We start from the raw sequence: 26,483 nt of genomic DNA on the forward strand, positions 1-26,483 counted from the left end.
CTTAATTATTTTCCAAATAAGCTGCAAAATTATCATGCTTGATGTCTGATTTGTCCTTTTTTTGTATCTGATGTGTAAAAGTATTTTGGGACTGGAATGATCTGCTAGAGTTAATGAGATAATGACCATTGGAGTGCACCTGGATGTTTGCTTTTTGAGAAGAAACTATAATACGATGAAATAGTTCTTTTCCTGTTGATGTACTTGAATAAGAATTCATTGCAGTATTCAGCTTAATTAACTTGTATCATCAGTGAATTACTTTAGAATTTCTTTTACATTTATGTCAGCATTTTAACATATGCTTTATAAGCCCTCCTAAAGAATACACCTCAATTTACTGGGGCTTTCTGTAACCATAAATCGGATGACTTTCGATTCTTTGCTATCATTTTTTTGCCCACCTCTGAGATTTTGCGTTGATATATGTCTGTTCAGTTTCCAGGCTTGAAGGTTTTGTTTCAAATGCAGAACAATCTTGTGAAGATCCTATTGAAGAGTAAGGAACTCATTTTTCTAAAAGGGGGTATTGTTTTCCTTTTTTATTTCATTGACTAAGGATTGACCTCAAGTTCATATGATCTTTATGAATCCTATCATACAGGTTGCCTCATACTGTTTTTGTGGCCGAGAATGAGAAGTCTACTGTTGCTGAATTGGCTGCAATGCTACAGGCTGATCTTTCTCAGCTGCAGGCAGCTGCATCTTTTGTTTGCCGATTGGGATGGGCTGAAACACTACAAGCTGATCTTTTTCAGATGCCTCCTCCTTCAGTTTTGCTGGGACCAAAAGGTCCAATTCATTTTGGTCCCCCTTGTTACTCTTCAATGACTTGTTGGATGAAATTGGTCCTATATTCTGCTGTGGCTAGTGGACCTCTATCAGTTATTTTGATGAAAGGTCAATGCTTAAATTTGCTACTTAGACATTCAGCTGTGCTGGTGCAGCCTTTTAGCAGCGATGACCTCGATAAGGATGGAAAAACCGTTACTTTGGACATGCTGTTGCCCCTGGAAAATTCGGATGGCTCACCTGCTTGCATAGGTGAAGAGCTGGGATTATGCCCAGAAGAGTGCTCAGAATTAAATGTAATGTTAAACTACCTTGCCAAAAAGATAGATCTCCTGACCATTGGTTATATTCGCCTGCCAAGACTGTACAAAGAACAAGAACCTGAGAGCTCTTTTTCTGATGAGAAATATGAGTGGGTTCCATTAAGTGTTGAATTTGGAATACCACTCTTTAGTCCAAAACTGTGCAACAATATTTGTAAAAGAGTGGTTTCTTCACAGTTACTTCAAACAGACAGACTTACTGAGCATCATGATGCTATGCAAGACAGGAGGAAGAGGTTGCGGGATATATGTGCTGAATATCAAGCAACTTGTCCAACTGCCAAACTTCTTTATCAGAAAGAACAGCCTAAAGGGTCATCTCGGCCACTAATGAACTATGCAAGTGGAAGGTGGAACGCACTTGTGTATCCTCCTCCTATTTCTGGAGCCTTGAGCGAGCACCAAAGACTAAAACTTACTAACTGACAGCGCTGCAGAACAGTTCTGAGTTTTGATGGTAACATCTTGAGGTGCGTATTTAGCCTTTTACTTTGTGTCCTATCTAAATATAAAGCAACTTTTTACAAATTCTACTGTTTTGGGCATTGGATTAGTAACATTTAGAAGCTCTTGCTTCTTATGTGTTTTGCTTCTTTGTTTTCTAGCACTGACTTTTTATAAATGTGCTGAAAGTTTAAATTAGAAATATAGGGCAAGTAGAATCTGCTCATTCAACTTTGCTTGTTAGCAAAAATCCTCTATACAGCTGTTGATTAAATGCTGCAGAATAACAGGAGTTTTGGAATGCACATGTCAATTTACAATAGAGCCTATTAAAGGCCCTGCAAAGTTTGGTGGGAAGAATTTGAGCACCTGGGAATGCATAATGTAGATACTTGCAACTTAATGCTTTTATTTCCTAATTGAAAAGTGAGAATAATAGAACAGAGCGTGAAAAGATCCGATGATGGCTGACCCTAAGGAACCTTCAAATGTCCTATTTAATATTTGAAACTTGACAGATAAAAGAATAAAATCATGAGTTGGGAAGTGGTTTTTTCCTTCTCTTTTTGGCTTGAAGAAGAATAAAATTTTATAGCATCCTAGATCTGGTTTATTATCCTCCTCCTTACCAGAACCAAAAGAAAGCCCAACAAATGTTGAAACATATCCAAATGGTTTTGCAGATCTTATGCTCTGAGAGTCTTTGAGGGCGCTGCCAGGCCTGATGAAGAATCCCTTCTCATGAGCACTTCTAAGGTTGAAGCTGACTGTAAAGAAGGTGAATCTTATGCTCTGACTCCTGTCTATGAGGCTGCTACCAGGCCTGATGAAGAATCCCCTCTCATAAGCACTTCTGAAGTTGAATTGGATGAAGCTGACAGTAAAGAAGTTGTTCTTCCTGGTGTAAATGTTCTCTCTGATAGATTGAGTTGCGCCCTTTTGATATAGGCAGTTGTCTGCAGGCTCGCCAACCTGACTCTTTGGTATCTGAGGCCTAAGCAGCATCTGCTGGTTCTGTGGTCAAGTAAAACTGTGGCATGTTGAAGGCTGGTTCTGTGGTCAAGTAAAATGAAAGCTCCATTAGCCATGAGAAATATAATAGAAAAAAGAATGCATCAATTCTTTGTTTCCCTTTTTTTTTCTCTCGTCGTTGACCTAAGCTTTTTGCATATATTTCCATCATGACCTGGGAAGGCAAGGGGCATGGTGCCTAGACTATAGACCCATTAAAATTTTTTTGGATGTTTATAGAGCTTTATTCATTGACTGATAGTTTCGGTAGTTCTAGTTTCTTTAATACTTGCCTAGTTTATCAGGTTACAGATCTAGTTCTAGTTTCCACTTTTTGGATGTTTATATAGAGCTTTATTCATTTGAACGAGGACTTCCATTTTGTATCTGGTGATATTCCTCAAGAAGCAATGGGAATCATCGTTTGCCCTGGGGGTGAATTCATCAGTACTCGTAATTTAAACTGGTTCGCTGCTACAGGCAGACAGATTAATTGAGAGTGTAATGCATATGTACTGATGAAATTGATCTAGAATCTCAAAAAGTTTTCGCCATGATTCTTAACACGTTGGACTGTAATTCAAGAAGCCCGTTTTATCCAAGTACTGTCTTTTTAACTGAGACTGGAAGCATTTATGGTTGTCCATGCTTTGTACTGGTTGTCAATCACCTCTGCGGGTTTAAAGTTTCCTCCTTACAGTAGCTCGGGAGAGATTTTGCTTCTTTAAGCAGCTGCCAATAACTTCTTGAAAGCCTCATTTCTGTGTAAACCTCAATCAAAATGGAATTACATACTATACAAGATTAAACAGTCGAACAAGTTTCTGCTGTGCTCAACTTGACAGCACGGGCTAGTGAACAAATTCCACCGTCCCCAATAGCTCATTGATCAAAAGAAGCCTCGTTGAAAATCCGTAAACAAATCCAAATTATTAAGTATATATAACTGTTGCCGCTGGGAAAAGTTGCTATCTTTCAAGAAACAGAAGGAAGAATGGAGACGAGAGCAGGGGAAGACATAGGCAGGGGAGAAGACCTCAGACCTCCACTCCTACCCCTGGCCGTCTCTCTCCACGATTCTTTCCTCCACTCTCACTGCTCCGCCTGCTCCTTCCCTCTACCAAGTGCGCATTTTACTCCCACTTCCCCCTCAAATTCACCACCCCACCACCGCTACTGCTCCCCCGGTTGCTCCTCCCTTGACTCTCCTCCCTCCATGTGTTCCCCTCCTCCTCTCGAAGACTCGTCCCACCTCCGCTTCTCCCTCCGCCTCCTCCATAAACTATTCCACTTTCAGAACGACGCGGTAGAAGTAAAACTGGATAGGATTGGAGGGTTAATGACCAACTATGAGAAATTCTTGAATTTGTCTGAAAATGAGGAGGACGACGAGGCATTGGAGATGATTAAGGAAGGTGCGAGGGCGATGAAGCTCTTGGCGGGAAAATTGGAGGGAGTGGTTGGGGTGGAGGAGGCGGTGATGTGCTTGTGCTGACGACTGCGGTGGAGGTGCAGGATAAGGACGGGAGAAATGTGGGGATTGCGGTTTACGATTGGAGGTTTTCGTGGATTAATCATAGTTGTTCTCCCCAAGCTTGTTTTCGGTTTGTAACGACGAAGACCATACCTCCTCAACAAGTGGTGGAGGGAGAATCCCAGCTCCTGCGGTTGAGAATTTACCCTGCTGCCATGGACGGTGGAACTGGTGATGGACTTGATGGTGATTGCAAGAGTGAGTTTTTGAATCGTTGTGCATTTTCTTGAGTTGAAATTTTTTTTGTTTTGGTTGTTATGATGAACTGATTGATTGTTATTTGTGTTAAATAATGTGCAGGTAGTAAGGGATGTGGTCCGAGCATCATAGTCCGGAGCATAAAAGGAGTTAAGAAAAATGAGAGGATACCAATTACTTATACTGATTTGTTCCAACCTAAGGTAAAAAGGTTACTAACTACTTAAACCAGTACGTTATTCCAGTTTTCAACAGGTTAAATTTAGCATAGCTAGAAATTTGGTGCTCCTGCATTCCTAGAATACTAAATTTCCAACCTTCTAACATAACAGAGTTGAAAAGGAATGGCACCATAGCGGAGAATATTAATCTGGTTAAGGCTGGTTTTGTTTTGATGCACGGCTTTCTTTTTCTTTGTTTGGTGGGGCTGGCTTTTTCATCAGTGTTTTATTTTTTTATTTTTTATTTTTTTTTGGGGGACTGATCGGTCTAGAGTTGAAATCAGATACAGATGTGGTTAAGTTTGGTGGGTAAGAAGTATTCGTTCAGGAGTAAAAGGCATAATAGTCTCTTGTATACTGTTTGTTCTGGCTTGCTGGTGCTGATTTGAGTTAAAAAGTTAATGACTTTGTTGATGATAACACATTTTTTGCCCTCTGAACCGATTATAATATAGGATATTCAATCCTCATCTCTGATACATGTCACTACTTTGTTCCAATTCAGTCAAGTTTATTCATACTTTAACAAGGTGGTGTCCTGAACATATTACATCTATTAGTTATACAATGTTTATTGTCGCTTGACTAACTTGCAGTCTTGGGTGGTTAACTTGTGCATTGATCCAGCTTGAGTTAAGTACTTGGTTACTCAGCATTTGCTTTGACATATATTCTTCAGGAAATGCGGCAGGCTGAATTGTTTACAAATTACTGGTTCAATTGTTGCTGTAAGCGATGTACTGCAACTCCTGCAACTTATATTGATCGTGCTTTGCAGGTATCTTCCCCTGTACTTGGTTGTCCTTGGTTTTCTATTCTGCTAAACCTACAAGTCCAATTTTAAGTTCCTTTATCCTGTGTGTTTCTCTTCTTTGCTGCTCAGTACTCCAGAACTATGACCGTATCTATTAACTGTTCCTCCACGTAAATTACTACTAGCAGTGAAAATCACTAGAGTCATTTCTTGCTGTTTGTGTACATTTTATCATTGTTCCTCTTGAAAAGCACTGTCATGTACAATTCCAGTGTACTTTACCTGACTGGCTGCCTTAACCATCTGACATTAGCTTGTTTCCGCTCAAAGTGTAGACCAAAAGAAAGGAATTCTGAAATCTTCTATGGTTCAATTGTCATGAATGTGAATTTTCATGTGCAGACAACGTGGCTTTAACTGCTTATTTGCTTTTGCCTTTTTCTGTAGGAAATTTTTGTTTCTGGTGTTGATGGTCTCAACTTGATTTCCAATGAAGACTCGTACAGATCCAAAGCAACTGCAAAATTCACGGATTCAATTGATGGTGCTATTGATGAGTATTTGAACTTTAACAATCCCGAGTCATGCTGTGAGAAGCTTGAGGATTTGCTTACACATGGGCACCCTCAAGAGCCACTGAAACCAAAGCCAGAAAAGTCACCTCAATGCATAAGGTTACACTTGTTTCATCATCAATCTCTACATGCATACACCACTACACTTGCTTCAGCATACAGAGTCCGTGCTAGTGACCTCTTGGCTTTTAATCCTGAAAATCATCAGCATCAAATGGAAGCTTTCACTCTGAGCAGAATAAGTGCAGCCTACTCCTTGTTGTTGGCTATAGTTACACATCATCTTTTTCTTTCTGAATCTTCAATAATTGCCTGTGCTGTGAATTTCTGGAAAAATGCTGGGGAGTCCCTAGTTTATCTTTTTAGAAGCTCAGCCTGGGGTACATTTTCCAATTTACAGCAATCTGTTTCTGAAAATTCGTCCATTCTAAACCATAAATGCTATCAGATTGTCCAACTGGATAGTAGTGAAGCCAATTCTTTTATTAATACTGAAGATCAATGTGGAATGTTTGGGGACATAAGTAGGCAGCACATAAATTGTATTGTCAACTTAACAGAGAAAATATGGAGCTTCCTTAGTCATGAAAGTCGACATCTGCAAGAAGTTAAAGAGCTCATTGATTTTAGATGGCTTCTCACAGTGGAAACTCCCCTTGATCTCGGAACTCGTCTTACTTGCCGGGATAGCAGGAGTGTTTCCAGACTTCAAGAAAAGGAGCATACCAACCTAGAGAGAGCATATCTCTTTCAGCTTGGTCTCCACTGCCTGCATTATGCAACATATTTGTCAAACATCTGTTATGGCCTAAATTCCCTGTTGACAGGTGAAGTTTGTCAATCTTCTATACTCTGAAGGTATGTATAGTGGCTGGTTAATTCAACCAATTTGCCTGAAAATATTATCAAATAGCAATATGAAAAGGTCATTAGATAGATGGTGATCAAAAAGCTCAATTCATCACGCTTATATACCCTATAGTTGGGTGTATCTTTCCAGGTTTGAATTCTCATCGGGCAGGCATTAAGTCGTAGTTTATGCTTGCTGCAGCCAAGCAGGAGTCCAATATTATCGTCCTCTTTCCATTTGTTATTTTTTGGGCCATAGTCCTAGGAATAAGCATTTGATGAGTTAATTTTGGTCTACTGAATTGGAGTAGAGTCAACTTAATGTGGGTGCTCTTATCAGGCCTCAAGAGATTTGATAGAGCCTGCCTACCTGACACCTAAGTATAAACGTCAAACAACCTCAAACAAAATATTGCAAACAATCTAACATGCTAATAGCTGTTCTCCTGTACTTTTATTTGTTTATTTTTTTCACCTTCCCATCGCTGTCCATATCCTTTTTTCGCCTTCATATTACACCCTTTTCGCCTTTATATTGTCAGATTCAGAATTCAAAATCTGAATCTCATAATTGAAAGGACGCTAAGAGCTTTTCTTGCCAAATTTTTATTTATTTATTTAATTTTTTTTTTTTTTTTTTTTTTTTTACATTCTTTCATTCCTGTTCATACCTTTTTCTCGTAGTCATACTATACCCTTTTCTCCTTCGTACCGAGAGACTCAGAATTCAAAATCTGAACCTCATAATTGAAAGGACGTTAAGAGCCTTTTTTTTTAACTATTAAACGAACCCTAATGGTTTTAGTACCCATTTAAAAGAGTTTGTCAATTTGTTGTTGTAGAGAGCTACAATTAGGGGTGTCGAATCGAGCTCGAATACTAGTTTGATCGAGTTCGAGTTCGACAAAGTGCTTAAGGCTCGAGATTGACGAGTATTAGTTTTACATGCTCGAATTCGATTCGTAAGAAAATCGTGAGGTTCGAGCTCGTGTTCGAAATTGCTTGAATCGAGCTCGAACTCGAGAGCCATTAATTATTGTGCTCATTTAAAAATCCTGATTCTTAGTAAGCAGAATTTATTCTTTTGACTGATCTTTTATGTGCCATTTGCATTTGAAAATTCAAGAATTTCCATAGAAATCTACAAAATAAAAAATTGGAGATGTTTGGAACAACTTTTTCATCACATCTCGTGTTTTCCTTGGGCAGATGAAATCAAGTAGAAACCCTCAGTCTCAATTGATTTTGGGCATTTTGGGTTGTGCAGAGTTTAGAATGCTTCAATGAGTAAATGCCTATACGAGTTGAGAACATTCACAGGAAAGTTTTAGGACAGGATTCTACTTGTTCAATGCCCCATTTTGTTAGTTCACCATGATGGAATTTACAGGACCTAACAATAAACTAACATAGCAGGGTCAAAATAAAAAAAAATGCAAGAAAATCTTGCCCAACCAGCTAGGGTCCACCATTGAAGAAGAGATTAAGTAGATACATGCATCTTCCCAAGTTTCTGCGTCTTCTCTGTTCAATTTTTGTCAATCAGCAAAATTGTGTTTGATAACACGACTTATTACCCTTCAATATATATATATATATATATATATATATATATATATATATATATATCTTTATCTTTATAACATATAAGAAGACGTTTTGAGGATTCTTGTTCATTGCATTTCATCTGCTCTTCTGGGGCACTTTGGTCGTTTCAACCTCTTGCTTGTTCTTTTTCTTGCAGCTGGTAAAACTGGTTGCTGCATTTGTTTAGAGAATATGTCTTTTCTACCCTTATTACAAGCCTTACCCGGCTGTTAGTAGAATGTGCGGAAGGTTGTAATATTTGGTTGGGAAGTGTTTTGACCATTTGATAGATGTGATGGGAGGGTTTAATCAAGTGTCAGTAATTAATAGCTCCTTATTACCTTTTTAGCCCTCTAGATGCTGATTATATGGATGTGTTTCCATCTAATTAGGCCTTTTTATGTAATTTAGCCTTTTTAACTTTTCACCCATTCTTGGAGACCCTTTTTCCTCTGAAATCTGTCGGCCAGTACTAATTCAAGCCAATTATGCCTTTATTCTGTTGACCTTATCACTTGTCAGATGATATACTATGCATTATCAAACCATTACCTACCAAACCCCCTCCCTCACCCAATTGCCCCTGTCCTCTCCCCACCCTCAACCCCTCCCTCACCCCGCGGCTGCCGGCTCCGACTGCCGTAGCAATGGCTTTTATTAAAGCCCAGAAAACAAAAGCTTACTTCAAGCGCTACCAAGTCCCGTTTAAGAGAAGGAGAGAGGGAAAGACGGACTACCGAGCTAGGGTGCGTCTGATCAATCAAGACAAGAACAAGTACAATACTCTGAAATATCGCTTTGTTGTGAGATTTACAAAGAAGGACATCATTGCTCAAATTGTTTCTGCTAGCATTGCTGGTGACCTGGTTCTTGCAGCTGCTTATTCACATGAATTGCCTCATTTTGGCCTTGAAGTGGGTCTGACCAATTATGCTGCAGCTTATGCTACTGGGCTTCTGCTTGCCCGCCGAGTTCTCAAAAAGCTTGAGATGGATGAGGAGTATGAAGGAAATGTTGAGGCTACAGGTGAAGATTACTCTGTTGAGCCAGGTGATAGCAGGAGACCATTCCGTGCTCTTTTGGATGTTGGTCTTATAAGGACTACAACTGGAATTCGTGTTTTTGGTGCCTTGAAGGGGGCATTGGATGGTGGACTAGACATTCCTCATAGCGAGAAGAGGTTTGCTGGATTTGACGAGGAGACCAAGCAACTTGATCCTGAGGTTCACCGCAAGTACATCTTTGGTGGCCATGTTGCTGCATACATGAGGACTTTGGCAGAAGATGAACCTGAGAGGTATCAGCCTCATTTTAGTGAGTACATTAAAAGGGGTCTTGAGGCAGATAACCTTGAGGAGCTGTACAAAAAAGTCCATGCTGCTATCCGCGGTGATCCTACTCCTAAGAAATCTGAGAAGGCACCTCCTAAGGAGCATAAGAGGTACAACCTTAAGAAGCTAACTTTTGAGGAAAGGAAGGCTAGGTTGATTGAGAGGTTGAATGCATTGAATTCGGCTGCTGGAAATGACGATGATGATGATGATGAGGAAGAGGATGATGAGTGAAGAACCGGATTGCTGCTCAGAAGGTTCCTGTGGCCGCAGCTAAGAAAAGCCCAGCTCCTGCAGCTGCTCAGCAGCAGCAATCCAAGCCGGCGGCTAAGCTTCCTTCGAAGCCGCTCCCCCCAGCTCAAGCTGGTTAGCTTTCCTTTTCCCTTTCTCCATCCTTTTTTTATTTCTTCCCTTTTGAGTATCTTATTTGTTTTGCACACTTTTGTATTGAAGTTTTAATGGGCGTTAGGGGTTTTTGTACTTCAATGGTATTTAGTGAGGAAGCAACAAGTAAAAATGTAACAGTTCTCTTTAGAATTTGAAATGGATGAGATAATTATTGCCTGTTGAGTTGATAAACTTGATATGAAATGCAAAGGAACAGATAAAATTTTGAATTTTGCTCTAATTTGTACACGTTATTTTTGGCTACCGTTGATTTTTTTCTCCTCCTTTTTTATTTACTTTTGTCAAAATTGAGCATTTGTCCTCCAGGAGATACCCGTTAGTATTTGTTTTAGCACAGGTTTTTGTCTTGTTTAACATAAGCACTATTTAAGATTGTGAAAACTTCAATTATGCTGGAAGATTGCTGTGCGCTCCAGTGGTGACTTTTTTTTCGTAAGTATCTTTTCCGATGTTGATGTTAATTTTTAGCTTTTCGAATCAAATTTGGCCATTTACTTTTCCGTTTTTATCTTGATACAAAAATCTCTATTTCTTATTCAATTACTGATTGAAGGATTTGCAGTACTCTCGATTTTCAAGTAAAAGGTTGCTGCTGAAGCTCAAGTGGGTGCTCCCTTCTACTTAAACAAAATTTTGGCCTTTCTTTGTTTCTTCGTTCAGCTTTATCATTTTCCTTAAATAATTTTGGGTTTCTTCATTGTGTAGGTCTATGCAGCTGCTACTGTCTTTCTTGTACCATTTTTGGAGAGGAAGGGAAATTTCCTGAGGTGAACTTCAATTTCATTATTTTTGGGTTGTTTTCTTGTGTTGCTTAGGTAATTTCTTTTAACCATGTAATGCATCAAAATTCATAAAAGCACAATAATTTTACAGAAATTTAAGTAAAGTTTCATGGTTTTAAGTATCTTTTACCTTGTTTCGCTTCCAATCTATATATATGGTAAATCACCCTTGCCGGAAGTCATAAAAGATTTCCTGTTTTGCGTTAAAATATTTGGCTATGGGTTCAACATCAATTTTAGTGATTTTGCATAAGTATACTACAGGTTGTAAACATTTTTTGAACTCTATTTTTAATGTGGAGTTAATATTGAAGGCAGTGTAGTGGAGGTAGGTTTTGCATGGTTTGTTTAACAATTTGTATCCTTTCATGTACTAAGTGATCCTCCCGTGCATGGCAGGTTCATATAGATTCTGTAACAGTTACTTATTAAGCTTCATTTATCCTCTTATATAGGTCATGCAAGCTGCACAACCTGTTAATGTGCCAGATTATCACTCTATAGACAGAAGCTCAGCTAAAAGGACATTACAGATGTAACTAACACAGACTTCGATGCAAAAAAAAGGTTTCATAATTTCTTCATGTTATGTCTATTGATATTCAAACAATTACAGCTCTTTGATATACAAAAGATTGGTTTGCTGTTTGTTTTTTTGTTTTTGTTTTTTTTCAAAACATTGATATGTTTAGAAATGATTAGCATTGGCCTAACTTTCGACAATAAGAGAACACCCCCCCTTTTTTAACACCGGTCATTGATATCTATTTTTATTGTCTCTCTGCTATAAGTTTTTAGTATTCCATTTTGATGGCTGAACTTTTTTTAATCTGTAAAAAGATTAGAAATAATTCAGATAGGTTGTCTTCAATTGAGTCAGAAAGTGCATTGGTTGGGAATGAGCCAAAAAATGAAGGGTTATTGTCTGCTACATCCTCCTCACATGGCAAGCTGCTGAAGGTTCGAACTGATACTGCTAAGCTTTTTTTCTTGCAAAACCTTTTCTTTAAGCTAACAGTATTGATTGCAGTTGTACTATATGTTTCAGATTGTAATGCAAAAATACATAAGGAGCTATCCAAATGACTAAAAGCCTTTTTAGTGATAGCCTCTGGAGGTATCTCTCTCTGAATATGATCAATTCGTATATCAATAGATAGCCTTCTGTTTTGCCTTGTTGCACATTTTGCCACCATTAATCTGTTGTTCTGTTCAGGACATAATTTACTCTCTTCATTTATTTTCAGAACTGGTGAATTGAGCTGCTTTTCATTTTGAGTTTGAATGAGAAACTTTGTTTTCATGCTTGTTTAAGTTACTTTAAGTATCCAGAAATGAGTGTGAGAATTACATACTTGTTATCATGTCTCTTCAAGATAGTCCAAAGTTGTATGTTTTGTCAAGTACATTAGCCAACAAAAATTTTTTTTTCAGATTCAATATTAAATGTATGTCTCAACGAAAAGTTACTTAGATATTCCTATCAATTGACTTTCTTCTTGATTAATGTGCATGTTAGATTGAGTAGGCTTCTGATCTAATGCAATGCTTTGAAAACTAGCCTTTAAATCAAGGAACCTAAAATAACTAATATTTTTAACTTTAAACTTTCATTAACTTTGGTGCAAATCTGTCAAGTCTATCTTTTTTCTTTTCTTATTAATAATGGTGCGCTTGTGATTTATTGTTCTGGAATTAGCAAGCTTCAAATATTTTGCAAGAGTTGATCAACATTAATAATGATGCAAAAGTTATATAAGCAATCCAAGATCAGGTCGAAGATGATAAGGCTATCTTTATTGAACAAACAGCAGTAAAATCTATTTGTGGAGTCTTTGATCACTTGTTTACTGCTCAAGTTGGCACTCCAAATGAGCAGCTTCTGCAATTCATCTGTGTCCTGTTCCTAAAACTTAGTAAGTGTGCAATTCTTTGATTCTTGCAAAGATGCAGTCTACTGAGTCTCATAGCTTGATAGGAATAAATTTATCAATGTCGTAATTGAAAGTAGCTTATAGTTATCAGCTACAGGTGCTTGATAGCGTCTAACTGAGAACACTTATTTCTGCATGTTTCCCTGTCAGAATGATTGTTTTATATTGATTTTCTTTTTAATAATTGCATTTTGGATATTTTTGTATGACATTTACGTTGTTTACTCGTTCACTGCAAAGATTTATATTAGAAGCGTACAATTTGATATCATCCTGAAATCCCCATGTGATTAGTTTTTTCGCCCATGTATCTCAGCAAAATAATTGAGATTGGACTGTATTCTTACAATTTATTTTCCTTGGCAGTTCTTATCATTTTCTAAATTTCTGTCTACAAGCATGCATCTAATTTCCCTGGGACTTAGAGTTGTTTTCGTATGTTTCTAAGCTTGACCCAAAGAAGTGGTTGAGCAAGGGAACTTAGTAGTAGAGGAGGCAGCTGTAGGTGATGATGAGAAGAATGCCTCCGTTGTAGGTGCTCAGTCGGTGGCTGCAGTTGACAAGGCCAAAAAGGTGATTCAGACAGGGGACATTCAAGTGGAGGAGGCAACTGTTGGTGCTGAAGGGAAGGATGCCTCTATACTAGGTGTCAAGTCTGTGGCTGCTGTTGGAGGGGCTGAAGAGGTCAAAGAAGTGGTTGAGACGGGGGAATTTGAAGTGGACAACACAACTGTAGGTGATGAAGGGAAGGATGCATCTAACACAGCTATTTCTTCCCAACTTGATAGTGCCGAATCTGTTGCTGCAAGGAGCAATGATGTGGTGGTTGACGAAGCTGTGGCCATTGTTGGAAGAGAAAAGCTGCGGCCATGGTTGGAGGAGAAAAGCTGCCTGCTCGGCCAGACAATTTGCAATCAAGCGCTAATGAATCAGTCACAGTTGAGCAAGATGCAGAAATGGTGGTGATACCCGTGGAATCTTCTGCAGTGGTGACAGGAGAGGAGAAAGAGAAGTTACCTGACGGTAAAGAAGTAATGGTAGATGAGATTGTGAAAACCGAGATTAAGGTGGACATGGAGATATCCACTTCGGCTGCTGAGGTAACTGAAGGTGAAAATATTATGGGTTCACATGGTTTACAATTGGATGATAATGAACCTCCAAATTCAGCTAAAGAAGAGGTGGATAAAGAGATAAGTATTAGTGAGGAGACAGGTATTGTAGGCAACGCAGCAATGGATGACATAAACAAAATGGAAGATAGTAAGAGTGGGGTGGTGGAGGAGGAAAGTCTTCTAGCCAATGCGGAGATGGGTGAAAAGAAGCAAATGGCAGCACCTGAAAATTCTGTGCCAAATGATTTGGAGTTTGTTGGTCAACAGTCAGTGGTTACAGTTAGTATTGAGCAAAATAAGGAAAATATTCAAGAGGACGGGATTCCAACTGCGGACACTGAAATGGAGAAGAAGATTGAGGCTGAAATGGTGACTACTAGGGTTAGTGATGTTGAGTCCAATGCTAAAATAGATGATTCAGTGTCTGTTCCACAAGATGAGGAAGATGAAGACATGGTTGCTGAGGAGGGATCTGCTCTGGCGGAGACGGAATTGGAAACTCAAACAGATGTTGGGGAGTCAAGCAAGGCTGCTGGAAAGAAGCGCAAGAGGGGGAAGAATTCTAAAAATTTGACTAATTCTAAAATTGGAGGAAGAGCTCAAAAGCTAATGGATGAGGATGTTTGTTTCATTTGCTTTGATGGGGGGAACCTTGTGCTGTGTGACCGGCGGTAAGTATGCTGGCTTTTCAAATTGAATTCCATTCCACTTGAAATTTATTTCAGAGGAGAGTGTGAGGGTTGAAAATATGTTAACTAATGTGTTGAATATGATCCACATGCTTATTGTATCTACTTATGTGCCTTCTTTGTAAATGATATTGATTCATTATTTTTTCAGGGGTTGCCCCAAGGCATATCATCCTTCTTGTGTTAATTGGGATGAGGCATTCTTCCGTGCAAATGGTTAGATGAGGGGATGCAACAATATTCACACTTAACCTTAAATTTGTTTTGGAGGGTTCAGATGCATAAGTGCAGTGCTATTCTCTTTAGTTGTTTATATGTGATACCTACTTTGTGAAATTTATCTGTTCTTAAGTAGTTTTGAAAGCTTTATTCACTTATTGTACTCACTCTCGAGAGACTAATTTAACATGCGGACAACTTAACATACTCTGAAAACTGAAGAACGTGACTTATTGACATGTCCAATGAGACTAACCTTTAATTGCTCTAAGGTTTGAATACCTCTTCTTACCTCAGTTGCGCACTTTTGGAATATCAAGAATAGGAAAGAGAACCTCAGGAAATTGCAGAAATGACTTGACTCGTCATGTTAAAAGGGTTGGGATTTGTATGTCATACGAGACATGACATTTGAACATTATTCTTGATGAAGTTGATATATCAGCATGCTCTTTACAATTGACATTATTTACTATACATGTAGTTTGATAAAGGATGATTACTTGTTAACGTATACTCTGGGAAAATTGAGCCCTCCACTTCATGCTTTTATTTAATCGTTTTTCTATGCTGAAGTTTTCATAAAATATGGTTTCATAAAATATGGTTGACTGATCTCTGCTTGCTCTTTCGTTGCTGGGATGTAATTAGGAGCTATCATTTTCCATTGATTTTGTCTTCTGTGGATACAGAGGGCCATTTTCGTTGAACTAGAATGTTGGAATAGGCGTTTTGGTTAGACATATTCAATTTGACGTTGTTGTGTTATATTTATGCAGGTTTTGATTGCCTTTGACATGCACTCTTGTCCTTTTGTTGTATTTCAGGTTGGCATATTTGTAGCACTTGTCAAAAGAATGCCTATTACATGTGTCTTACCTGTCCTTTTGCCTTGTGCAAAGGATGTGTGAAAGATGCTGTTTTCTTATGTGTCCAAGGAAATAAAGGCTTTTGTGAGACATTCATGAGGATTCTCAAGCTGATTGAAGCGATGACAAAGACACTAACAATGTACTCTCTCTCTCTCTCTCTCTCTCTTCCCTTTCTTGATAGGTAGAATTACCTTTAATTATGGTGGTGTAAGTACTAAGTAGAGTAATTTATATTCAATTAGGCCTTGGTCATACTCATTCTGATTGGTTTTCGTTGTATATTGGTTGTAATAGTTATTTTAACTTTTCTCTTGATAGGTTTGCTGGTTTGTTCATATTTTAATAGCTTCTATCTTTTTGTTATCTTTGTGGGCGTGCTTGGACTAATGCTTTCTTTGACTTCTTTATGAGTTTTCACCATATGCATCTAATGATTATTTGGTTCTTTTAAAACCCATAATACCTGCTATTACCATTCAAGGAGAGAATGTGAATTGGGTTGCCAAAGGTTCTGGCTAATAAACCTCTTTTTCCCTTTAGAATGGAATTTTTTGAACAACACCAATTTTATTCCTTTAACCCTTCAACATCAATTCTGTTTTGACACAATTGCATATTTAACAGATTAATGTTTTTTCATGTGTGGTTTTCCAGGCAAAATTGGATTGTTTGGTTTAGGTCTTAAAAATTGTCTTGCTGTAAAATTGTGAATCTTTTGATTAAACTTTGCTCATGATATGGTGGGGCTATTTGGTGTCTCTTTTAGTGAATTTATGGTGGGGTTAAGATCTGTTGCTAATGAAGAGGAATCTGCTGGTGCGGTTGTGCACACGAATGGGCATCAGAAGAACTTCTGGAATTTGTTGTGCACATGAAAAATGGTGATAAATCTGTTCTGTCTCAATTTGATGTTCAGGCTCTCCTGCTTGAATGTATCAGACAACTTTTATGTAGCACTGCAGTGGCTTCAGCAATATATTTTGAGTCAGCCATGCTGCTGTATATGTAAATGGTATACTTGGCTCTTTCTTTTGAACGACTACCAGACAATTCTTGTACAATACTCCAATGATTTTATCCTTTTGAATTATAGCATCGTATTAACCATTAAAAAATATCACAATAACAAATAAAATCTTATTAACAGGTCTAAAGTTCCCACGCAAAGCTTGGGAAGTCATTACCTTCAAATCTTCAATATACATATATATATTCTCGTTAATGGTGCCAAAAAATTAAACAGCTCTGATACCCCCAAAAAAAAAAAGAAGAGTTAAGATTCAAATTAACCTAATTCAACGCATTGAAAATTTGTAGAAATGAATTTAAACCTCCTCTTTCCATCAATTTTTTTTTCAACGACCGTTAATCACGCTCCTAACACCATTCAATAGCTAAGATTTCTAGCCGATTACTACTAATCATCGCCTATAGGCTATCAATAGCCTCTTCCCCACGATCCAACAAACAAACAATCACCACTCAGATCAGATATTTTTCATAAGTTGTCCTATTATCAGTTTTACACCACTAAGACTATCATGGCTGAAGAGAAGCACCACCAACACCACCTCTTCCACCACCACAAGGAGGAGAAGCCTGTCGAAGCCGTTGCCTACTCCGACACCACCTACTCTGGAGGCTACGGTGGCGGGAGTGGCTACGGTGCTGGCGCCACGGAAACTGTTGTGGTGGCTGGAGAGCCAGCACATGATTATGAGAAAGAAAGAAAGCACAACAAGCACCTTTGAGGAACTTGGTGCTGTCGCTGCTGCGCCTATGCCTTGGTATATTTCCCATTTTTTGATCCTTTTGTTTATATAACTCAGTTTTCATGATAAGCCACGAAGCCATGCTTGTCTATAAGAAGCCACAAACTCAGTTTTTTGTATTAGTCCATAAAGACTAAACATTTTTGTTATCATTTCGTTTGATCAGACAATCAAAGATTATACACGTCCAATATCAAAAGGGTTGTTCAGTAAATTAGAAAAATCTCTGAACTCTTAAGTAGGACATCGGTTTTCGCTTTACTAATTTCTTGTTTGTTTTTTTTTCTCGAAATTTCCATAATCCAGCATGAGAAGCACAAGTCCAAGAAAGATCCTGAGCATGCCCACAAGCACAAGATAGAAGAAGAGATTGCTGCAGCAGCTGCAGTGGGTGCTGGTGGATTTGCGTTCCATGAGCAACACGAGAAGAAGGATGCCAAGAAAGAAGAGAAAAAGGCTGAGGGAAAGCACCATCACCACTAGAGGTGGCAATATGGATAAATGGTTCATAATTGATTTTGACTTAATGGATGGTGGATAAAATTTATCCAATCTATTTAGATCCATTTAATAATCCATTTAATAAATGGATCTAAATGGATTAAATAAAAATCAATTATCCATTTATAATCCATTTAAATATTTTTGTTACTTTTTTTTTGTATTACCATTTCTTGTAAATTCAAGCCACAAAATACCACGGGTGTAAATTCAAGCAAAATGAACCTTCATTTCACTAAAAAACTATCTGAAATTATTATTATTATTATTATTATTATTATATATATTACATATTACAGAGTAGCCATATATTGCAAACTAGCCCAAACAATAGCAGTCCTGCATAGACCGTACGTAGGGTATCTACAAAAATACCAACACTAGCTTGTATTCGTACTCACACAACACTTGCAATGTCTACTACTAAAGCCACGGATGGCTTTTGAGCTCAACATCTAGTAATCAGGTGCATGGGTGTACCAAGCAGGGAGGCTGAACCGCAAATTCTGTGGTGCCAGGCTTGCACTCTAATCCTCCACAACTACAAGGAATCGTTGGGAAAAAGTAATGGGTTTGCTTCAAAGCCAACCGAATCTCACTTGTTTCCTGACCTCTTCAGCAGTAAACCCCAACATTCAGTTTCAGGGTTGGTTACTATTCACGGGGACAGCTTTTTCACACCCCAATTGCAATTTTAGGATGGCTCCTTTTTTAGTCATTTCCTTTCCCTCTCTTTTATTTGGTTTTTAAATAAATGGATATATATGGTTTTAGTGGATAATCCATATAAATCCATTTAATTTAATGATTTTACTTTGATCAACCATTTAAAACCAATATTATAAATGGATAATCCATTATCCATTTAATTATGGATTATATGGATGGATAAATGGATTTCAATCCAAATTGCCGCTTCTAATCACCACCACCTATTTTAGTTTAATCACTCTGATTTTCATTAATCCTTGGGTGGTCTTTTAATATTGTTCCCCTGTCTATTTCCAGTATTGAGCTTGTACTATCAATAATCATGTTTAATAATCTGTTACTCAGAAAAAAAAGTGTTGTCCTTCATTTGAGATATGCGCCTGATTTTGTTGGCGCTGCTGACTTGATTAGAGTTTGTGTGAAGTGCTGTTGTTATTAATGAAATGTTTGGTTGCAGTATAAAAATTAGATATCAGTTTGGAATATGCACAAAGGATGATGAAGGATGGCAATGGGGCCGATGTCACGGGGTAGAAATGGGGCGGGGGCGGCGGCGGCAGCGGGCGGGGGCAAAATATTTTCATCCACCTTAAAATGGGGCAGGGGATGGGGCAACATACACCCGCTCCATCTCCCGTCCCGTCCTTCGCATATAATTATAAAAAGATATATATAAATATAATATAATCCTAAATTTTTCAAAGTTGCATATTTACTTACAAGTACAATGCTAGTCAGTGTCAATGGCCGTCACAATAACTGAAGAAATTACTTGGACTATTGTTGATTTGTTTCCAACGCCCCCAAGATTAAGTTATCCAATTTCAACATGTTTTGCTCTTAACCTTTTTCTATTTTGATCGGTTCTCTTCCTCCGCACTAAATGTAACTTAACTTGTTGTATTTTATTTTTATTTTGACAACTTTTTAATCTTATTTAACAATTGTATTATTGTAAGTGAACATTTATGATAAATTAATTTCTTCCTCCCGTGGGAGAAACAGGGCAGGAGCGGGTGGGGGACAAGGGGCGGGAGACCGGGGGAGTTATTTGACAAGGAGGCGGGGGCTGGGGCGGGGGAAGGATCCCCCGCACCAACCCCGCCCCATTGCCATTGATGAGTATTCTTTTGGGCTCATTCTGATGATCCGCATAGAAATTTGTTTTTCCCAATAATTTGTGACGTTACTTGAAATGAAATTTGTTATGGTGTTAATTATCAAATCAAGTGGCATGTTTCATGAGAAAAAAAATCAATAAAAGATATTAACATCTGAATTGCATTTCCTTATTAAATTTAAATGGAGATAAGCTCAAATTAAATTCGACTCCACAATTTCTGCAAATGCAATGATGTACAGTTAAATCATCACAATTAAAGGTGGAAGTAAATGTCCTAAATTAGCATTGACTCAAACCAATACACACTTATCTTAAACTTAATAAGGTTACAGATATGATCAATTTAGAATTGTTCATGATACAGGAGGACCAACTAAACAATGTTCTTAGTTAACATACAACTCCAGCAGATTGAATAATGAATGTCTATTATACTTAAACATTGAACACTAATTAAGTCAAAACTTTCATTTTTTTCTAGCATAAATGTAAATGCAACTTGAGGTTCATTTTTCTTTTTTCTTTTTTTTTTAAAAACTTGTCTACTTTCATCGAATAAAAGAAAACTAATAGAACGTTGAGGTATGGCCATTTCTTGCGCCCCTTCCGCCTCCCACTATTAGGATTTATCCCAACTGATTGGGAAAGGATCACCTATAAATAGCAATGTCATGAAATTCCTAGCACTCAATACTCAATATATATATATATATATATATATATATATATATATATATATATATATATATATATATATATATTTATATCAAAATTACATTCCTTAACCATTTCAAACTGACAACCACAATGGCTGATCAGACTCAGCACCATCATCTCTTCGGCCACCACAACGAGGAAGAAAGGAAACACCACAAGCATCTTGAAGAGCTCGATGAGCTTGGAGCTGCTGCAGCTGGTGCCTACGCTTTGGTAAAATTCTAATGTTCTTGATTTATGCTGGTTTATTTTCCCATAGATTAATCAATCAAATACTTAACCTTGCTCTTGCTGGTGTTCTTAACCACCACCTCCCCCCCCCCCCCTCCCCACAAAAACACAAAACACCAAAAAAAAAAAGGGATTAATCATGCTTTTTCATTCACAGAAGGGGAAGATTTATATATCAATTTTGGTACAACTATTGTTAGACGTCTTCCCTAAAATCAAGATTGATGATGGGTTAGACAGTAGTGGACATTCATTTGTATACTCCACTGTTAGGAGGAGAAGTTGCATTTAATTTTGGAGAATGTCAAAAGCCAGTTTTCTTAAAACCCATATGATAGTGGGTTCAAAATGGACTAGATCTGCAAGTGGCTAAAAGGTGTTTCATCAACCGCTATTTCTGGATATCTAAAGATTGAAAACTAGTAGTGATTCCTGAGCAAACCAAGCCCAAGTACTATACTAAAACTTGTAGACATAATTAAATATGGTCTGAGCCAAAATAATTTCTGAACTTTGTTAGCTGATCTATGGTATGAATTTGCATGGAATGATGGTCAGCATGAGAAGCACAAGGCCAAGAAGGATCTTCAGAATGCCCACAGGCACAAGTTAGAAGAAGAGATTGGTGCAGCTGCTGCAGTTGGAGCTGGCGGATTGGCATTCCATGAGCATCATGAGAAATATAATGCCAAAAAAGAAGAAGAAAAGGCCGAGGGAAAGCACCACCATCTATTTTGAATAATGATAAGGGTTCCTTCAATTTTGTTGCTAGTTTACATCCAGTTTTCTACTTTCACAAGAAATAATTATGTGCGTTTTTTCTCCAAAAAAATGGTAATGTTAATTTATCTTTGGGATTTGCTTCTGATTTACATTTGTGGTGGAATTGGTCTCACTCTTATGCTCAATTATTTGTGTAATGATTCTACCGTTATGTCTCGTATAATTAGTGACGGAGGCAGGATTTTTTCGTTGGGGAGGGGGGTGGGGGACCAAAATTTTTTCGAACAAAATTATCTTAATATGTTATATTCAAAATAATTTTAATTTATTTAAATATAAGACATCTTAAAATATCAAATATTAACTTTAATTATAAAGGTATGTCTATTTCATACATATGTAATATAGTCATAATTAAAATTAAGACAAGCAATAACTTTTGATTAAATATCTTATAATATGACAAACCATCTAAGTTGCACATTATGAGAAGATGCCCCAATATGTCACTTGTACAAAAAGAAAAATATAACTATGCAATATAAATATAACTATTTCAATTAAAAATATAAAAATTATGTTAACATACTTTGAAATTTCATCCTCTTTTATTAAAAGTAAATCGAGCTTTACATTCTAGAACTAAATTCATGTATAATTGAATCAATGCTAAATTTTTGAACAACTTCATTTCTTTATGTACATTGTTAGGCTATCATTCAAGAAATTATTTTTTATCCTGTTTTGGAGCTTTATTTTGATTATTTTCATAATCGAAAATATCCATTCTATAGACTATAGAATGGAGCCAGGATTTTTTCCTTAAGAGGGGGGCCAAAATTATCTTAATATATTATGTTCAAATAATTTTCATCTATTTAAATATATGGCATTTTAAAATATCAAATATTAACTTTAATTATAAAAGTATGTCTATTTCATAAATATGCAGCATAGTCATAACAAAAATTAGGACAAGAAATAACCTTTAATTAAATATCTTATAATATCACAAACTACCCAAACTGTACATTATGAGAAGGTGCCCCAATATGTCACTTGTGCAAAAACAAAAATATAACCATGCAATATAAATATAACTATTTTTAATTAATAAAAGACAAAAGTTATGTTAGCATACCTTGAAATTTCAATTTCTTTTCTTAAAACTAGATTGAGTTTTACATTTTTCCGTAGAACTAAATTCATCTATAATTAAATCAGTGCTAAATTTTTAAACTTCCTTTTTTTTTTTGTGTACATTGTTAGGCAATCATTCAAGAAATTATCTTTTATCTTGTTTTGGAGCTTTGTTTTGATTATATTCATAATTGAAAAAGATAAAAGATAGCAAATATAATCAATCTATCAACAATGGGATAGATCACTCAATTTCTTGTCTTCACCAAGCCTTCAAGTAATTATTTGTATATTTGTATATGAGTCAACAAGAGGATAGATCAGTAATTTTAAATTTTTTATCTATTACGCTAAAATGTATATTTGTATATGGATCAATAAAGTAACTATTTTTATTTTAGCCCATTGATAATTATGAATTAAGTCTTTTATTATAATATATCAAATTGGGTCAATTTACTATGGATCATCAATTATATGTTTATTTTTTTGAAAGTTAAATAACTAGCACAATAAAAAATAAATAAATTTTTTTGAAGAAAAAATAAAATCAAAGGTAGCTAATTCACACACACACACATATATATAAAAACTCTCATAATATAAACTAAAATTGTAAAAAATTAGGAGGGGACCAACTTTGTCTTATACATATATTATATATTATGAATTAAAATTTTCAAAACTTAGGGGGGCCATGTCCCCCCTCAGCCCCCCTTGGCTCCGTCATTGCGTATAATCTATGTAATAATTGGTAGGTTTTCTTAGATAGAGATATAACAAGAAAAACCAAGTGATCACGGGTTGGAATCATCAAGGGGTGAGTGGAGAATCACTATTAATCATTTTTAAGGGAAAAAGGGTAAATTTAGAGCATTCAATCTTTTCTTGAGGATGCATTTAAAGATTCATGGAACAATTAAACTTGTTGCAAAACAATTTTGTTGGTTTTGCAACATGTAAATCTCAATTGTTAAAATTGTAAACTCTGATTGGTGAGACTGTATAACATCGAGCCCATTTGGAGTGTTAGGACCCTATTGGATGAGAGAGATTCTTGATTAAGTTCCTTATCTTCATGAAGGTGACAGGCTATCTACATTACTTCTCAATTTAGTTCCTTTATCTTCATAAAAATTGGCCAATGTATGGTAACATTTATGATTTAACTGAAAATTGTAGGAAACTAAAGAATGAATGAGTTACTTGAATTGCTCCGAAACTATTGGAAAGCAATCTTTCAAGTGCCAAAAAATAAATATTCTGTGGTGTTAAAGCAATGAGATGCGAGGAATGACTGGCTTAAAAAATAGCATCCACATTTACAAATGTGAAATATTGATGCGAAAAGTTTTGACTGGCATTCTGTAATGCTGACGATGGCACTGTGAACCCTTATTGAAATATTGTCGAATTCCACATTATAGTAAGAAATCTATTAGAAAATTGAAAATTGGTCCTTTGTCTTAATTAAGGTCATTGTTCTGTTATCATGGCTATAGTCTTAGTCCCTCAACAATAAAAATTTGATCAATGTAGTCCGTTGAATAGAAAATTGGTCCCTAATAAATTGGACAATTTAGTAGCATCAGTTACACAACCTACACGACACGGCTAGATATTCCAGACACGATACTTGACTATTCTACTTGTGGCTTTGGTTAATGGAGGAAAAAAGGTGAGAAGAAGACTCAGGGTCTCCGCCTGCAAGTACTGGCCAAATGGTCAAAATGAATACCAACGTAGCTGCTTAGAATATTGTTCAATTTGATGTTACATAAATTGGACATTAGTCTTTGATGAAAATAGCTAGTCAGCAATGACAACAATCTATAGACACATTAACACTCCACAAAGTAAAAATTTTGGCCTCAATTGGTAGGTGGAGGAGCGTATCATGTTTGTCTTTTGATCAACATATAATGTGGCCACAAATCTCACACCAAGATTTTGATCATGTTTGTCCCAGTTAAGGGCCATAATTTTGTGACGAATTTTTTTTTCTTTTGAATCAGCTTTAAAAAATATTCAAATCACTATTGGAAGTTCCCAAGTAATTCATCAAATAGCTTCTACGAGTTTCAAACTATGTTAGCCGTTGTCGAGGCCGCAGCTCTTAGATAAGGTACCTGAGATGCCTAGGAAGAGGAAATGAGAGATGCATGAAGAGAGTTATGCAAATAGTTTAGAAAATATGTTCAAATACATTCAAAAGAATGGAGTATATCCCCGAAATGCGTATCTAAGTTACGGCTATTATAGGGATAGGGATAGGGAGGCACTAGATCCAGATTGTCGAAAATATACTGTGTCTGAATATAGGATGATTTCTAGGGACGAGACATATTGGAGGGTGAAAGACCGACCGGTCGTGGCTAATTTGAGATACGCGACCGTGTTTCAGCTTTGGAAACATTTTACAGAGTATGGGAGGGGGACTGCCTGGCAAGGAGGCACAGAATTAATGGTTGTTCCAGGCTTCAAGCAAGCAAAAAGATATAAGAATACATATCATGCTGTACTATTAGTTGCGTCGGGCACCATTAGTGTTGGTAGGTCCGATCAGGGACAGCAATTTTTTATCGCTAAAAATTCATTTGGTCCAGGATATGGTTTGCAAGGTTTTTGTAGGGTGCTTGCGAGCTTATTGAGTGATTTTTGCATCCCTGAGGATGTTAAGCTAATGGGGATGTGGTTGGGAATGATGATGTGGCTGGGAATGATGATGTTGCTGGGGATGATGGGGGTGTTAATGATCCGGGTATTTCTTTCCAACCTCAGCTTATCACTGGCTTCTAGTAGCATGCTTTTGAGCATTTTTAAATTAAATATAGATGTTCAACTTTTAGTGTTGGTATTGTTTTCCTCTATGGACTACTATACTTATTGAATAAGCGGCATTTAGATTTAGTTAACAAACTATCAGGTTCTATGCAGTCTTCTCTCTAAGCTAGAGGTGATGTTTTAGAGTTTACCATCTTATTCTACATCTTGATATTGTTTTAATGCCTGACTATGATTTTTTGTGTTGCCCGGTAATGTATGGGGAATGATTTTATACATGTTTAGCTGAAGACTGCTTAATAATCATGGGCAATGCAACAGTGAATGCATAGCATGATATTTCTTGGCATTCTTTGATACTTGTACTTAATTATTTTCCAAATAAGCTGCAAAATTATCATGCTTGATGTTTGATTTTTCCCTTTTTTCGCTTCTTTGGCATCTTTATTTTGGTCTTTTTCATGATAGGACTGTTCACTCAATATCTTTCTTGTATCTGCAGAACAACCAGGTGACAGCATCCCAAATTTTAGTGTTTCAAATGCCTCAAGTCTCACTGGCATGGGAAGAAATGAGTGTATCGACATTATGAATGAGTACAGATCTAAGGTAATTTCTGGTAATAGTTGATGCCTAATTTCGTACTTTGTGTTATGATCTTCTGTTCATGCTAGCACAGAAAACTGAATGATCAATGTCCTGCCTTGGAGCAGAACGACAAGCTGCTTGAAAACTATCTGTGCTATAAGAGTGTAACTGAGTCCAAACAATTCACAATAGTAATTTATTTCACGCAGCCACATCAATGCTTTCTGCTCCAAGGCAGGACATTGATCATTCAGTTTTCTGTGCTAACATGAACAGAAGATCATAACACAAAGTACGAAATTAGGCATCAACTATTACCAGAAATTACCTTAGATCTGTACTCATTCATAATGTCGATACAAAATTTTAGTGTTTCAGATGCCTCAAGTCTCATTGGCATGGGAACCAGCCATGTATTATAACAAGAACAACTTTATGTCATTCGTACTCATCCTAGAAGTGTAATGAGCAACTTTTGAAAGAAACTGCTGAGAACCAGCCATGTATTACAAGAAAGAAACGAAGATATCGTCCATCGAAATTAGTTTACTATTG

The 26,483-nt window shown here is 36.9% G+C and overlaps 3 protein-coding genes and 1 pseudogene across 18 annotated transcripts; all 4 read left to right on the forward strand.

Moving 5' to 3' along the window:
* Positions 1-455: 455 nt before the first annotated feature.
* Positions 456-8,252, forward strand: LOC113711603 (protein SET DOMAIN GROUP 41-like). The gene is made up of 6 exons (XM_072067778.1): positions 456-499; positions 605-1,585; positions 2,243-4,302; positions 4,405-4,505; positions 5,203-5,301; positions 5,725-8,252. Exons 3-6 carry the CDS (start codon positions 4,260-4,262, stop codon positions 6,706-6,708), a joined length of 1,227 nt encoding a protein of 408 aa, XP_071923879.1. The 5' UTR covers positions 456-499; positions 605-1,585; positions 2,243-4,259; the 3' UTR covers positions 6,709-8,252.
* Positions 8,253-8,935: 683 nt separating this feature from the next.
* On the forward strand, positions 8,936-16,701 carry LOC113711714 (uncharacterized). Of its 16 annotated transcripts, XM_072067769.1 has the most exons (11): positions 9,850-9,985; positions 10,365-10,459; positions 10,581-10,630; positions 10,733-10,794; positions 11,265-11,376; positions 11,650-11,769; positions 11,858-11,926; positions 13,110-14,529; positions 14,699-14,763; positions 15,594-15,777; positions 16,405-16,701. In XM_072067769.1, exons 8-11 carry the CDS (start codon positions 13,613-13,615, stop codon positions 16,511-16,513), a joined length of 1,275 nt encoding a protein of 424 aa, XP_071923870.1. In that variant the 5' UTR covers positions 9,850-9,985; positions 10,365-10,459; positions 10,581-10,630; positions 10,733-10,794; positions 11,265-11,376; positions 11,650-11,769; positions 11,858-11,926; positions 13,110-13,612; the 3' UTR covers positions 16,514-16,701. The 16 variants fall into 16 exon arrangements, 13 of the variants coding, with proteins under 13 accessions (XP_071923871.1, XP_071923870.1, XP_071923876.1 ...); XM_072067770.1 differs by lacking the exon at positions 10,365-10,459 and having other exon boundaries at positions 9,844-9,985; positions 10,590-10,630; XM_072067775.1 differs by lacking the exon at positions 10,581-10,630.
* Positions 16,702-17,012: 311 nt separating this feature from the next.
* LOC113711722 (abscisic stress-ripening protein 2-like) lies at positions 17,013-18,050 on the forward strand (annotated as a pseudogene).
* A 2,468-nt stretch (positions 18,051-20,518) lies between these two features.
* LOC113711720 (abscisic stress-ripening protein 3-like) lies at positions 20,519-21,561 on the forward strand. Its single transcript, XM_027234905.2, has 2 exons — positions 20,519-20,675; positions 21,252-21,561. Exons 1-2 carry the CDS (start codon positions 20,553-20,555, stop codon positions 21,429-21,431), a joined length of 303 nt encoding a protein of 100 aa, XP_027090706.1. The 5' UTR covers positions 20,519-20,552; the 3' UTR covers positions 21,432-21,561.
* Positions 21,562-26,483: the final 4,922 nt, after the last annotated feature.

This window comes from Coffea arabica, chromosome 10e (assembly GCF_036785885.1).
Source record: "Coffea arabica cultivar ET-39 chromosome 10e, Coffea Arabica ET-39 HiFi, whole genome shotgun sequence".
In the NCBI taxonomy this organism is placed as follows: domain Eukaryota; kingdom Viridiplantae; phylum Streptophyta; class Magnoliopsida; order Gentianales; family Rubiaceae; genus Coffea; species Coffea arabica.

Excerpts from the sequence above, each read along its gene's own strand:
- LOC113711603 (XM_072067778.1), top strand. The coding sequence starts at position 4,260 with ATGGACGGTGGAACTGGTGATGGACTTGATGGTGATTGCAAGA. Across the intron at positions 4,506-5,202 it reads CTGATTTGTTCCAACCTAAG|GAAATGCGGCAGGCTGAATT; the intron begins GTAAAAAGGTTA and ends TATATTCTTCAG. Across the intron at positions 5,302-5,724 it reads ATATTGATCGTGCTTTGCAG|GAAATTTTTGTTTCTGGTGT; the intron begins GTATCTTCCCCT and ends CTTTTTCTGTAG.
- LOC113711714 (XM_072067770.1), top strand. The coding sequence starts at position 13,613 with ATGGTTGGAGGAGAAAAGCTGCCTGCTCGGCCAGACAATTTGCAATCA. Across the intron at positions 14,764-15,593 it reads GGCATTCTTCCGTGCAAATG|GTTGGCATATTTGTAGCACT; the intron begins GTTAGATGAGGG and ends GTTGTATTTCAG. Across the intron at positions 15,778-16,404 it reads ATGACAAAGACACTAACAAT|TGAATTTATGGTGGGGTTAA; the intron begins GTACTCTCTCTC and ends TGTCTCTTTTAG.
- LOC113711720 (XM_027234905.2), top strand. The coding sequence starts at position 20,553 with ATGGCTGATCAGACTCAGCACCATCATCTCTTCGGCCACCACAACGAG. Across the intron at positions 20,676-21,251 it reads CAGCTGGTGCCTACGCTTTG|CATGAGAAGCACAAGGCCAA; the intron begins GTAAAATTCTAA and ends AATGATGGTCAG.